This window comes from Lissotriton vulgaris, chromosome 12 (genome assembly GCF_964263255.1).
Source record: "Lissotriton vulgaris chromosome 12, aLisVul1.2, whole genome shotgun sequence".
Lineage (NCBI taxonomy): Eukaryota > Metazoa > Chordata > Amphibia > Caudata > Salamandridae > Lissotriton > Lissotriton vulgaris.
The window spans coordinates 6,321,905-6,337,011 of NC_141700.1; the positions used below are offsets into that span (position 1 = coordinate 6,321,905).

Consider the following 15,107-nt stretch of genomic DNA (forward strand, 5'->3'; position numbering starts at 1 on the left):
AGCTGACAGACACCGATTATGGCGCGAAATATCGGCTATTTAAACCTAGACAGGCTCGGCTTGTCTATGCATCCTGTCGCCCGTAAGGAACGGCCGACTCGGCTAACCTATGGAACCCCATTCACGGAATTTCTCGTCTCGATGTGAGGTAAGTGAATCTGGCCGATAGTCTGAGATCCTCGCTCTTCGGAAGAGAATGCGCTTAACCGCATCTTTTCATGTGCCCTCCCTCTTTGTGTTTATACCGTAGACGGCACCTTTGGCAGCCACGCGCCTCTTCTAAATTGGAGATACCCAGTTTCCGTCCGTATTCAGGCGGCACCCTCGGCAGCTACGCGCCGCTCTCACCCTGGAAGAAATTTGTGGTCGGTCTAACTACCCCTCAGAAAAGGTGTGTACATGCAAGGAATTCCCGATATTAACTGGTATCGGTTAGTTGTGATCACATACACGCATTTATTTGCACTCTTTTGATACGCATCTTTTCTCATCTCCCATCAGGTATTTATGTATGCCACCCTTTGTACACCACATATCTTCTGACGGATCTATTCTACACAGACTCAGTGTCTAATCTTCCTGCTATCCCCGGTTGGTATAAACCCCTAATGATTTTACCCTGAATAACCTTACATACGAGTGGAGTGCCTATTTATATACTGATTATATAATTCTACCTTAGGGAAATTGTACCTGATATCATCAAAATTACGAAAATATAGTGATCTTCCAGCTTCCTCCTCGCAGCCAATATCTACATAGTGGAGCCTACCATTCCTAAATATTATTTTCAGGACCCAGGTAATTAAACTTTGAATTCTTGCCACTATTTAATTAAAACAAATTACCATAGATCTTAGACAATCAGAGCTCACTTTTTATCATCTAGGAGATCTCTGGCTTCCTGAAAATACATATAAAGCATCTCTGCATTAGAATATCCTGTGAATATCATCACCAGGTAAATTGTATTATGGTAATTGTTGAACTTGAAACTAGGCTTGATCTTTTATTGCAGCTATAGACCTACGCAACACGTAGAAAAACAGCTACCTGATAGGGTCGTTATCGTAGTATCTACTCTGGCCTTTATGTTACCTCGCTCTTTAAAAATTAAAAATAAAAATAAAAATAAAAATGACTGTAAACATACTTCCTACGTACTATTTGGGTTTAAAAAGTTCTCTCCTCTCCAGCCAAAGAGAGGGATCCCCAACATTGTAGCTTGTAGTGACTTACAATAACCTCTTTGTTCCATCTTTGGTCAATATGTGTCTTAAAATGAATGTTGTTATAATGTGAAATATGGCTAAGTGTGTAAGAAGGAAAACTGTGTCCCTGATTGGTTACTTAGCCCTGGCCATCTAATTGCCTTTACAGACCTCACCTTTTTGGGAGGCTGTTAGTGGGAGTGCTCTTAGGTAGTTGGTTACTGCACACGGTCAGAATGACAACCATGTGAAGATAAGAAAAATGATAATAATCATGGTTTAAAGTAACTGCATTGGTTGAAAACATTGGATTAGCCAGATTTGTATTATGATAAATGAATTCTGAACTCTTTATTTTTAGAAAAATATTAAGGCATTGTGTTTTGTTTTTAGATCATCATCATCTTCCCAGTCAACAGTCCCCAGCCCTGACGAAGGTGTGGCCCTTTGGGCCCATACACCGAAACGCGCGTCGGCTCATGTCTCATGAATTACGGCTTATCATGTTATTCTAAATAAGGGGCCGTACAATGAGTTTTTGTATGGAATAAGACTCTGTTCTATGCCACATATTTACCATCTATGTGTGACATACAACAGAATGATGGGAATGTAATGAAGAATGTGAGTGGAGTGATAGAACTTTAGGTAGAATTCTTTGGTAAGAATCTGAGAGAATGAGAGTATGAATGAAGTGTGGATTGTTGCTGGGTAGGCGTTTGTAGTGAAAATGTATCCTTGTCTTTTTTATCCCTTCGCAATTTCTTATGTCTGATTGTGCAATATTATGTGTTATTTATGTTGGTCTAAAAAGTATATGGATGAATAAATAATAAAAAAAAACATATTTTTGGTAACAAAAAACCCTCTTCCTTGCATATATCTGGATTGTATATATTTTGTCCGGTGCAGTGCCAACTCCTAGCTTCATCACCCCTCATATACCAGGATCCCATTTTTGGGACCATTAGATCAATTGGCGGGGTACGTGCTCTGTTCTTTACTTAGCCCATTCCACAAGAGCCATGGCTGCTTTAAGGATCTTAGTAGAGGCATTCCGGTGGCTGACACGTGTCCTATTATAGAAACTGATTCAACTCGCGGAGATCCAAAGTAGGCCTAAGCCCCCCTTCCTTCTTGGGAACGAGGAAAGAGCTGGACTCTGATGAAGATGGCGCTACTTGTAGAACCTCAGTTGGAATGCTTGTTTTCACCTCACCGGTGAGTCCTGGTGTCTCAGCTGCTCTCTGTCCTCTGTTGGTGGCCCATGTGGCGAGTTCAGGTTCGTTTCAGGGAATGTATCCACTGCACTGGGTTGTTGCAGGTCTAGATAGAAAGCATTCACTTTGTAATGAGGCGGGGAGTAGTCAGTCCCCATCCTAATCAGTGTCGGGAGACCATGTGCACCTCCTGTAGTGAATCAGAATATGAGTCTAAAAGAGAATAGAGTCTCTGCTGCCGGTGGCATCGAAGCGACGGTCTTGGATTAGAATCGGCCGTGTAGCAACCAGTTGCACTTTAGTCATTTCAGAGCTCTGCATCTCCTGATCCGTTCTGGCATGAGGGGGGTATTCTAAAGGTAAGTAATCTGTGGTTAGAAGTATTCAGCAGACATACAATTTTCGGTTGATTATGAGCGGTTCCCTGCCCTCATTACCCTGAACTTTGGTGCAGGACTGGGTTAGGACTAGGTCTCCCAGACAATAGAGTGGCCAGGCAGGGCTCGGGGAGCAAGGAGGCAACGCGTTACAAAAGCACCAGAGAACTCCTGCAGCTCAGGCTGATTTTGAGTGGTTCCCTGGTCGCATTACCGTGAACTTTGGTGCCAGCATTAATTGTGTGTCATCTGTGTAGCTTATGAATGATATCCCAAAAGATTTAATCAAGGTGAGCAGTAGACAGGAATAAACATTTAAAAAATGGGCCTTAGACCGACCTTTCAGATTTCTTTGAATTCTAGCTTATGGGGGGGGGGGGGGGTGCTTGTGTAGGAGGCTGGCTTAGTATACAATGCACACTTACAGGAGTGATGCACCTTACACTAATCCAGACAACCCTTATGGTGATTTTAGTGGTCTTTGATAGCCATTGAAAGCTCTCAAAATGGTAGCTGTGGAGAGCAGCCTTCAGGATTATTTTACAAGAGTGTAAAGCAGCTGGTTTTACCACATTTAATCAATAGTGTAGATAAGATGAATAAGAACCTCAGTATTAGTGAAAAATAAGGCTATTACACAACACTAACACATTGGTATATATCCTACCCGGAGTTATCAATAAAATATTCGAAAGAAATCAGGTAAGTAGCACGAATATACACTGGTCTCCAGGGGGAGACTAAACCTTATACATACGCAGTGGAATGCAAACTGCAGGGAAAAACAGGACGTGGGTTAAGAGGAGCTGGGAGAACAAGGAACCACCCATGGTAAGTACACAGGAACCCCACGGAGGAAGTGTGCAGAGTTAACACAGCAGTGTGACCAGTGGAAGTCACTGTTGATGTTTTAGAGAAAAATGACCCTTCCCAGAGGACAGAAGGTTGGAGAGCCAAACCACCCACGGATGTCTCAAGAAGCAGGTTACCTACACCAGGAAGCCAGATGCATAAGGGTGCCTGCAGGCGACAATGGAAGACTTGGGAAGAAAGGCCTCTGGAGAGGTCTCTGAAGATGTCCGGTGGAATCCAAGAGCGGATGCTTGAAGAGGAGAACCTGCAAGCAGATGAGGTTACCAAGAGGCACGGAAGCACAATGCCTACCTTTGGCGGGGAGCTCAGGAGAGTTGACGAGGACCTTGAAACTGCAGCTGTGGGGACCAGGCAATGATGAGGTAGACCAGGAGCCCTACACGACCTGTCCCACATAGGATGTTGGTGTCTAGATGGTCAGTGTCTTGCAGGAGCACCAACAAGCTTTGGTTGCAGCAGAAGACAAGATGCCATCGGGAGCAGCAAGGTCCAAGAGACTCACAAAGTGCAGGTGTTGAAACAGGCCCAAGCAGGCAGACGCACCAAAGCAGAATACACTCAGGCAGGTCATCCAAGATGGAGGCCCACAGTGCAAGGGATGTAGTGAGGACACTGATCTTAGAGGGATGAGGTGCTGGAGCTTTTTGTAGCCCGAAAATCTGGAGTGTAGAGCAAGCCTTAGCAATGGCAAGTGCACAGTGGTTTGGTCCCAGCGGCTCCGACGAGGGATATGGTCTTCTAAATTGCAGGTAACACTGGTCAGGCCTCTGGAGAGTCACAGAACCTTCACCTGTGCTGTTGGGCCTTGGGAAGTCCGTAGAGCGACAGGAGCAGCAGACAGCCAGCTCCGTTGCGGTGCCTGCAGATGCAGGGGGGGTCACACTTTCACTGCAAGGGAGATTTCTTTGGTTGTCCTAGATGCCTGCAGGTTTTCTGGTGAACCCGAGTGAAACACAGACAAGGCAGAAACTCAGGAGCAACAGCTGTCTTCCTTGATGCAGTCGCGGCTCCAGGAGAAGCCCAAGTGTCCAGACGGTTGAACAGTGTCTTGGTTTCAGAGGAGAGTCTTATTCCACAACAAATCTGAGGACCCAACCACAGGTGAACTCTTAAATATCCAAGGAAATGGTTGGAACAACGTAGGGATCCCTCCCAGAGGAGAGGCTGGATACTGGCTCAAACCGGTGTATTCAAGGAGACACCAAATGTACCCTTCAATGTGGTCTGGTGGTGCTGGAGAGCGCCCTCACTCCAGCCCAATACACTAAGTGCTGTCTGGGAGACCGTCACACCTCCCTGTGACAGGAAACCTTTTGTTCTTTCTTCCCCTACACAAGCTCTGTGACAGGAAACCTTTTGTTCTACCTTCCCCTACACAAGCTCAGCTCAGCAGCAGCAGGGTAGAACAGTGTGTGATCGGCAGCAGCACTAGCTTGCTTACAGACCCTTAAAGGCTGTTATTGGGAGAAATGGGGGTCCCCTAAGGGCACCTCACCACATGGGATCATTCTCCCATCACTGAAATTGGTGTTTGGGTAGGTGTTGCAAAGTCATCCGGTGCCCTGGGCACCCCCCAACTTTTTGCTGACTGGAAATGGTGGTAACTGACTGACCCTGGGCTCTGTTTAACCAGGGCCAGTGCCAAGCTAAAAGGAACACATCAGAACACAGTTAAGACACCCAACATACACTAGGGTACACTTTAGTATGGTGGGGTACCCCTGTAGTTGGTATGACCTACCACCTAAGCCCCTAGTATGCAATAGGGCAGTGGATTGAAACTACCTAGAAGTCTCCAGTATCCTGGGGCATGGCAGATTCTCTGCACCAGCATGTGTGCACTGCTGAAGCCTGAGGTCAGTTTTAAAGCTGCACTGGTGGCCAAGACAGTTGTAAAAACCTTAAGTTGTTCCCAAACTCGACTTTGGGGGTAGGGGCCCTTAAAAATTAAAAACCTACCATGTTTTTTTTCACTCTCCACATTGTATTAAAGAGCTGCTCAAATTCAACACTGATGCTGTAAGAATTGGGTAAGGATGATCTGCAATATTTCTGCAGATTCAGAACCCCTGAAGTCTCCCCTAGTTGCACAGGGGGTGGGGGTCTGGTAGAAATTAGGGAAATACTTATAAAATATGGTTTTATAAGCCCTGGTGCTACAAAAGTGGTGCACGTCATTTTCCCCCTTGCAAACCCCATGGCCCATAGGTTAACATGGTAGGAAGTGATTAATAAATATTGATGAGAGGAATAGCCGGACCATTCAAAGACTTCCCAGAATGTTCGTAGTAAATCCAACAATATTATATTGTTAAATTTCTCCTAAAGTGTACATACAATAAGTCATGAGACTTTGTTTGGAAGTCCAAATTCAGCCTTTCAGTGGTCTGCCCAGATTGGTCAGTTAAGTGGATTAGCCAGGCTGCTGGGAGGTCAGTGTGCTGTTCTATAGGAATGCCAGGCCAGGAGGTGGAGTCGTAAACTACACTCTTCAAGGCAGAGGCCTGGGTTTCAGTCCACTAGGACAGTTGTGACCCAGAGTCCGGGCTAGGCTTAAGAAAGGTATGTGCAGATGGTACAGGGTCTGTTTAGCCAGCTCTTACCTCCTTGCTCGAAAATCAGCCATTATGGCTTTGGAAGAATGATGCACTCTAGGACAAACTAATGCCACACTCCACAGGATGAGGTCATAACTATGAGGAGGTGCCCTGCTCTCATTGGTCAGCAGTGACCTAGTGCTTGACCCAGAGAATTTTGAATAAGTATCCGAGAGGGGCAGAGCCCTTCAGATCTGCTGCTTGAAACTGAATGAAGCAAGAAGTGCCCTGCTGAAGATTTTGCTGCGCAAGGAACTCTAAGGCCTGACCTATGAAGACTGCGCCATCTGAAACTACAGCCCTGTGGATTACCTTGCTGCCAAAAGACTCAAGAGTGGAAACTCCCTGCAAGCTACAGGTTAACAGAGCTCACCAGAACAGCCCCACAAAGAATTCAAAGCCTGGAGAACCAGTGGATTTGTAAGGGTTTTGTTCAAGTGGATTGCGGAATTGACCCTCTTGGAGATTCCATAACCTTGGATTGTGTTGGATACTTTGGGACCTGCAAGCAGAACGCCAGGAAGGTGTTCTAGCTGGACCCCGCTTGCTGAAGAAAGCGGCCCACTACAGTGGTGAGAATTCTTCAGAACAATTTATAAAGGTGTGTCCCTGACAGATAGCGAAATTACTTAAAGGGGCACGGTTGGTTTCTAAGCACTAGAAAGGGACTAACCTTTAAAAATACATCTCAGGTTCCCTAGAGTGGATTATTTTCGTTTTGGTGTCATTTAAAAGGAAAATATTACCTATTTTTATAAATTGGTGTTGGATTTTTAATTTGTGTGGTCTTGATTATTTACTGAAATTGTGTTTTTAAATGCTTTACATACCGGTCTTTTAAGTTAAGCTTGTCTGATCGCAGCCACGTTACCAAGGGTTGAGCTAAGGAATACTTTTCTAAGACCTATGCTGAGTCCCATCATGTGTTAGTGGCCTTATTGCCAGTGGCAGACCTACATTGGCCCCTACCAATAACCCACTTTCCAACAGTAGGCTTCCAACACGTTTGATACCAAATAAGCCCAGGTGCGGCACAGCCATTATATAGAGATCTTGTAAGGAGTGATGTAAAATAGATCTTAAAATGGCTGACCGCACTTACAAAGCCTGGAGAATGGACTCCACAGGTTGTAGGGGTGTCATGCAGGGGCACTCACACTTATAACCAGCCTTCATGACTGAAAGGCCCACCTTAGGGGTGATTTAAATGTTTTATGCTGTGACCTGTCACAATTGGTGCTAGGACCACCTTACACAGGCTACAATGGCTGGCCTGTAGTCTCTATGTATTTGGTCTCACGGGGGGCACAATACATGCTGCAGCCCATGGAAGACCCCTGTACCTATGCCCTGGATACCTTAGTACTAGATAAGACTTTTCATGATGCACTTGTACCCAATTGCGGAGGTGCAACAGAACTTACCAAAGCCATTTTTGGAGAAAGCAAAAGGAACTGATGGATGGAATGCAGAACAATGTCATACATTTACCCCAGTACTGAGTTATTGGCCTAAATCCATTGTTTGCTCCCCATGCGATTCCAGTTTGAACCCACCCACATGCAAGTCTTGACCATCTTCCTCAGGGGAACATTCAAGCCCAAACTGCCAAGTCATGTCTTGCTGAGATCGGTTTCGCGCTTACACCGCTCATCAGCCAGGCTAGCTTGACTCCAGTGGCGTAGTGAGCACGGGACTCGCGTCTGAACATATCCATCCCACTCGGGTGACAAAAGAACTGATGGACAAAGTGTTGAACAATGTAAAATATTCACCCCACTGGATTCAAGCTAGCCTGGCTGATATGGGGCGATGCCCCGAAACCAGTCCCAGGACGCACGTTTCTGATTTAGGGAGGACTTGGCAGTTCGAGCAGAGGCTGACTTGCATATGGTTGGGTCTAAACTGGGGTGGCATGGTGAGTGAAAGAACAATGGATTTAGGCCCCGATCTCTGTACTGGGGTGAATATTTGATGTGCTCTGAATTGTCCATCATCCATGAAGGAAAGAACCTGCTGCTCTACAGCTTGGTATCTCCCAGATAAGTAGGGATCAATCCAGTTCGATAAGGCAAGGTCCTGTAATCTGTTGTGTTGGTTGACTGTCAAAAGCAGGCGGTGGATCCAACGCTCATCCTCCGTTCGTCCATTTCCATGACTAATGACGCCTCCGTGCCTGGCTCATGATGTTCCTAACAGCCCACCTGTATTTTTCCGACTCACGTTTTGTAGACTATTGAGCGGAAGCAGGGATGGGGCGATAGGTACTTGGGGTCTTTGCCATCAGCCAGGTGCTTCCCACCAGTCCCGTAGCCAGGGATTGGTGCAAGGGTTTCGCAAGTCTGGGTAGAGTTCAGTTGCGGTCTCCTTCCAGATTCTAGTGGGGATTGGATCTAGCAGGGAGCCAGAAGGGTTGGGAACTGGTCTTTTACCAGTTGTGCTCTACCCCAATCCCCAGGTGACCCCTAACACGGCTAGCTGGGTGGACTCGAGCTAACGTGGGATCGGCTTGCAACATGTTTGTTTAGATCCCGAGCTCAAGCTGGATACTGCGAGCAGCAGAGGGGGCCAGGGTATGCCACAGCTGGATACTGCGAGCAGCAGAGGGGGCCAGGGTATGCCACAGCTGGATACTGCGAGCAGCAGAGGGGCCAGGGTATGCCACAGCTGGATACTGCGAGCAGCAGAGGGGCCAGGGTTGATACTGCGATGGTCCTCCGTGTGACGCAGTTTTAGGTGTCGCAGTAACAGCAATTTCTGCAAAGACATGCTGACGCACCAAGGGCCCCAACCCTACTCAGCCCACCATTAGGTCCGCTTCAAAACCGCCCTCATTTCCCACCATAAGCGAGCGTGGTCTCGTGCTCCGATGGAGCATTCCCTGCTCTGCTCCCGGTCAGTATAGCCCCCCAAGCTGTGCTCTACACCAGTCCAATGTACGCCTGTGTGCTCTTCACAGCGCTCTACTCGGCACAGATGCATACTGCCGCACCATTCTAAAGTACAGCACTAAACCATGGCGCTGCCCTGCAGTCTACACCACTCCTGATGCAGACACTGCAACTATGCTAGAGCTAGTGGCTTGGCCAGATTGAAGTCCTGTTCGAATAGCAGAGCCCGATGCTGGGGTCTAAGGGGATGGAGCAGACTCGGGTACAAGCCCCCTTAGAGTAGGGCGCAGCGCACTAGAAGGGGCCGACCTGCACTTGGAGCTCGATGCAGCGAGGCATTAGTCTGCGAGCAGCCTCCATGTGTCAGTTTAGGGATCGGGTGGATGGGGCGGGGCAGGCGCACGGAGTCTGCCACAGAACAGGCGTGTCTCGTTTCTATTGACTGCGTAGCCTGAGGGTCGACACTTGTTTACGGAGATGCAAACACTAAATACTGGTAGAGGTGTGTCCCAAGCACGGGCGATGACGGGTGCATAGTGCACCCTCGGCCCTAGACTCGTGCACAGTGAGGAAAATCAGCTATTCGCCTTTAATTATGCGACAATGGCTCAATACAAACTTTGAACATGTACAACTTTAATGTAGAAAAATAAGTTTATTAAAAATATATAGCTCTGAAACAGTATATACACTTGTCAATTACAGTGGTCGTCGACATCACCGACGATTCCCCGTGGATGATTCTCGGATGACTGCAAAAAAAGAAAGAGCCGTCAGTCGGTTGCAGGAGCAGAGGGCACAGGGCCCCGCTCAACAAGAGTAGACAGGACAAGGGACTCGGGTCTCCACCCACAACTGGCAGCTCACACAAGACTCACCTTTGGGGGAGCGACGGGAGATAAGGAAGAAGGCATCTGCCACTTCAAGCTGCTGCAGTCCATCCAGGCCCGCGGCCTAGCGCCTCCGTGTCCTGAAATGCAGAAGGGAGATGTGAACCAGGCGCTACATCGTGTGCACACAACCCCCACCCAGACAATATATAGATATAAGGACTCGGACCCCCACAGATCTTCCATCGGCCGTGAAGCAGGCCTCGTTAATAGGGACAGAAAGGGGCTTCATGCTCGCATTAGGATCTCAGAGGCTTTCATCTACAGGGGATGCCAAAGAACAGTGAATGAGCTCAGAAAGATGCGATGAAGTTACCTCGAGCACCCACCGGGCTACTGTTGCACATGAACTAGCCAAGAGCTGCTTTTCGTCAAGAAATCTGCGGCACAACACTTCTTCGGCATGGCATGGACACTGCTTGTTCGAGCTATCGGAGGATTCAAGTTTAGGCATTCACAAACCACCCGCACATCCTAGCGCTTATCTGGCTACAGTGGTTCCTAACTAGCCAAGGACCCTACGCTGGCCCAGCAAACCCTAGCTGGCTACTGTTGGTTACCTAATCATGTATCTTGTACCAGCCCAGCCTCCCTTAAGGAGACGCCTTCTGTGGTACCCATCGCGCCCCACAAAATCCCAGGATTCACAGTGGTGCTTAACTAGCCACATATGCTAAGCTCAGCCCACCCAGAACTGTCTATCGAGCCCAGAAGTGTTACTAGTTTAAAAGGAGGAGCCTTTTCATAGGAGGCGCTTCCATCCCGCGCATACATTACAAGAGAAAAGACATCTGTGCCAGGGGCCCCTTGAATCTAGCTGGCCCACCCACCAGAGCAGAGGGTGCTAGCCTAGAGACCGCACCACAAGGTCAGGACCCATCCCAAAAACTAGCCCAGCCCTCTTACCACTGGCTAGCCCTGGACTAACGCTGAGCTGCATGTACTCCCAGCCCCCTTAAGTAGCTGCCAATGCGCAATGCTGGTGTTGTGCAACGAAGGGAAATGCCAGGAGAACGTTTCTTTTTCAGATTTTTAATTGGGCTTCGTGAAGCCGATGAAATTCAGATACAAGAAATCCGTAGTCACTTCAATACAGCATTAAAGGAAATTACTTTCAGTACAAAATAAAAAAGGACGTCGAACATTGAACCTTAATAAAGGTTGTATGCTGGCCGCCGGGCCCAAGTGAAGCCAGCTATGAACGTGCCCCAAGGAGGTGATGCCCTTTATTTACAAGCGCCGAGGCTGCACCCAACCTTGTGCACTGAAGTCCATAAAACTGATAAATAAAACCGTCGAACAGTAACAACTCATTTGTCTTCGATCCAGAAACATAAAGTGCCCCCAAAGTAAAAAAAACTGGCTCATGGAGAACGCTAGTATGAACATTGAACAGGATTAGCTAAAAAAATACTATTGCAGGTGGACTATGAGAACGAATCAGCGAGGCTCCATAACTCTTTATAAATACAGCCATTGGAAGGTCGATCTTGAGTCAGGAAGGGATATATCGTTGTGAGCTGAGGACAAGAAGCAGGCACAAAGTTGTAAAGGCACTGAAAGCAAACTGGCGGTCTTCATAGCAGCATTGCAGAGGCAGATTTAGCAATTCCCACAAACGGACAGGAGAGAAGGCCCAAACCACAGACGGACAGGAAGGAGAGATGGTCCACACCACAGGTCCCAGAGGGCAGAGGCGGTTTGAATTAAATAAAGGGACAGGAGAGAAGGCCCACACCACAGGTCCCGAAGGCAGTTTGTCTTTTGGAAATAATCGGACGGGAGTGCCACAGGCTTAGAGGGCAGTTCGCACATGCATTAAGGGATTTAAAGGAGCGGCGGGGAGAGTTGCGCCTCCAGTAGGCGGCCAACGGTGGAAGCCCTCCCCGAGAGCCCTGGGTGGGAGAGAGAGGAATGGGGGTTACCTTAGCTGTCGTAGCTGTCTCTGTATGAACCTCCGGAGCGGTCATAGCCGCCTTGACTCCTGCCGCTGAAGGAAGGGGAAGAAGAGATTAATGTTAGACCCACAGCCAGCACCCACATCTGTTCTAATCTTGCCACCACCAGTGACACTACATGTTGCCCAAATCTTGCAATCCCCTACCACCAGCACTGATCTTGCCCCACAAATCTTGCCATCTCCTACCACCAGCACCGATCTTGCCCCACCACACTGCATCTTGCCATCCCCCCACCACAGCCCAAATCTTGCCATCCCCTACTACCAGCACCGATCTTGCCATCCCCCACCACCGCCCAGATCTTGCCCCCACCAAATGCATGTAGCCCAGATCTTGCCAACCTTACCACCAGCACAGATCTTACCCCACCACACTGCATGTAGCCCAAATTTTGCCATCCCCTACCACCAGCACAGCCCAAATCTTGCCCCCACCACCAATCATCAGCACAGCCCAGACCTTGCCCCACCACACTGCATCTTGACATCCCCCACCACAACCCAGATCTTGCCCCCACCACTGCATGTAGCCCAGATCTTGCCAACCCTTACCACCAGCACAGATCTTGCCAACCCCCACCACTAGCCCAGATCTGGCCGCCAGCACACAGCCCATTCCTACCTGCTGTAGTAGTCCCTGGAGCCCCCGTATCCGCCACCGCCGTAGCCCCCACTGCGGGAGTCGCTGAAGCGGCTGCTGCCGTAGCTGTCTCCGCCTGAGTAGAGGGAAGGGAAAAGAGCCGGTTATACTGGGGTCCGAGCCCCACAGACACCCCTCCCGCCCCGATCACAAGCCCCGCTGCTCACCACGGCCTCGGCCTCCACGGAAGCCCCGTCCGGACGAGCCGCCCCGGTAGCCTCCTCGGCCGCCGCGCTCAGACTTGCCGGCCTGGTCCACGCGGATCTGACGCCCGTCCAGAGTCTGGAAGGAAGAGAGGAGGGTGGGGGTTAAAGGGGTCACTGATGGATCACTCGGGACACAGAAGGGGCCCTCACGGAGCCCTGGGCCCCTGATGCAGGGCGGGGGGTTAAAGGGGGCACTGATGGATCACTCAGGACACAGACGTGGCCCTCACGGAGCCCTGGGGGTTGCGGGGGGGCTCACCTTGCCGTTCATGGCCTGCAGCGCGTCCTTGGCGTCCTCCTGGTTCTCGAAGGTGACGAAGCCGAAGCCCCGGGAGCGCTGCGTCTCGCGGTCCTTCACCACGACCACTGCGGGGAGAGAGAGGGGTCAGAGCCTGCAGACTGGGGGGGCAGGGCAATGGAGGGGGGGGCATGGGGGCACCACTCACCTTCCGCAATCTGCCCGTACTTGCTGAACTGCTGCTCCAGGTTCTGCTCGTCCGTGTCGAAGCTCAGGCCGCCCACGAACAGCTTTCCATCATCGGACGACATGATTCCTGCGGGAGGGGAGAGAGCAAGAGGGGGTGGGGGGTCAGACAATCGAACCACCACTGCGAGCAGGGGGCAGACGGACAAAATGGCGGCCGAGACAAGATGGCGCCGCGCCCCCCCCCCCCCAGGACCCTGAATCAGTTAAAAGCCCCCCAGCCACCTCGGACCGGTCAACCACCCCCGGGGTCCTACGCCAGCCACCCCTGGGCCAAGGACACCGACCGGCGCTATGATCGCATACCCCCCCCCTCGAAGACTCCCCACACCATCACCCGAGGGGCTCCGAACCACCACCCCCCCCCCCCCCGCACAAATCCATCTCCACGATCACACATCAAACCCGCAGAACCACCGATCACCCGCCCGAGCTACACCCGCCCCTCCAGGCCTCTCACCCATCGCTACGAACCCGTATCCACCACCCCCTGGGGGCCTCCGCATCGACCCACCTCCGGCCCTCGGAGCCTCCCATCCATCGCCTCCAGCCCTCGGAGCCTCTTAACCACCGCCCCCCGTCCCACCCCGGGCCATGCCGCTCATCCACCGCCACCCCTCCGGCCTCTCATCCACCGCCCCGGTCCCACCTCCGGCCCTCGCAGCCTCTCATCCATCGGCCCAAGCCCCCTCCAGCCCTCGCAGCCTCTTAACCACCGCCCCGGTACCTCGGAGCCCCTCATCCATCCGACCGAGCCCCCTCCGGCCTCTCAACCACCGACCCATCGCCCGGCCCCCCCGCAGCCGCTCCCGCTCCCGCCCCCCTCGGTTCTCACCAGATCGTGCTGCGGCTTCACAGATGGTCAAAGTTCCTTAGAAGATGGTGGTCGGTTGCTGCGCACCGCCCCTTATATATCCCACCGCAGGCACGCGCAGCGTGGAGCACACGTTCACACTGACGTCACAGCTTGGGCGCTACCACATCCGCTGAGAGGGTTCCCTGCAGTCCTCTCACGCACGCCAAGCAGACAAAGGCCATTCGCGGAGTCGTAGACTATTATTAAAATTAACCTGGTGACAAAGAACTTAGAATCGTCGGTCAACGGAGAGGGAGCGAGCGACGTAGATAGTGGTACAGTCCACTGCGCCCTAAAATAAGGCCGTTGACTAGAATATTCATGAGCCCACCGCTGACCTCTGTGATTGGCTCCGCTGGCCGGGCGCGCGCGCTCCTCCGCACTGCGGCAGTCTGTGCGCGGGACAAAAGAGCCCCCGGCGCCATCTTGTGGAGTCGCACGAGGTGGAACCCGCCCACCCCCATAGGGGGGGCCTCCACTCTTCCATAGGTCCATGTGGGGAGACCCTCACTCTGCCACAGGTCCGTGTGGGGGGGCCTCCACTCTTCCATAGGTCCATGTGGGGAGACCCTCACTCTGCCACAGGTCCGTGTGGGGGGCCCTCACTCTTCCATAGGTCCATGTGGGGGGAGCCCTCACTCTTCCATAGCTCCATGTGGGGGGGGCCCTCACTCTTCCATAGCTCCATGTGGGGGACCCTCACTCGTCCATAGGTCCATGTGGGGGGACCCTCACTCTGCCACAGGTTCGTGTGGGGGGTCCCTCACTCTTCCATAGGTCCATGTGGGGGGGCCCTCACTCTTCCATAGGTCCGTGTGGGGGGGCCCTCACTCTTCCATAGGTCCATGTGGGGGGACCCTCACTCTTCCATACTCTTCCATAGGTCCATGTGGGGGGGCCCT

General features: G+C 50.9%; 1 protein-coding gene across 3 annotated transcripts; it reads right to left on the bottom strand.

Moving 5' to 3' along the window:
• Positions 1–9,804: 9,804 nt before the first annotated feature.
• LOC147673022 (cold-inducible RNA-binding protein-like) lies at positions 9,805–14,296 on the bottom strand. 3 transcript variants are annotated; one of them, XM_086946692.1, is made up of 8 exons: positions 14,185–14,296; positions 13,312–13,419; positions 13,125–13,231; positions 12,827–12,941; positions 12,642–12,735; positions 11,985–12,049; positions 10,048–10,139; positions 9,805–9,921 (listed from the first exon to the last, which is right to left on the bottom strand). In XM_086946692.1, the coding sequence occupies exons 2-6, from the start codon at positions 13,412–13,414 to the stop codon at positions 11,986–11,988; spliced, it is 483 nt and encodes a 160-aa protein (XP_086802818.1). In that variant the 5' UTR covers positions 13,415–13,419; positions 14,185–14,296; the 3' UTR covers positions 9,805–9,921; positions 10,048–10,139; position 11,985. The 3 variants fall into 3 exon arrangements, with proteins under 3 accessions (XP_086802818.1, XP_086802817.1, XP_086802819.1); XM_086946691.1 differs by having other exon boundaries at positions 10,048–11,579; XM_086946693.1 differs by having other exon boundaries at positions 10,048–12,159; positions 12,310–12,735.
• Between the last annotated feature and the right edge of the window lie 811 nt (positions 14,297–15,107).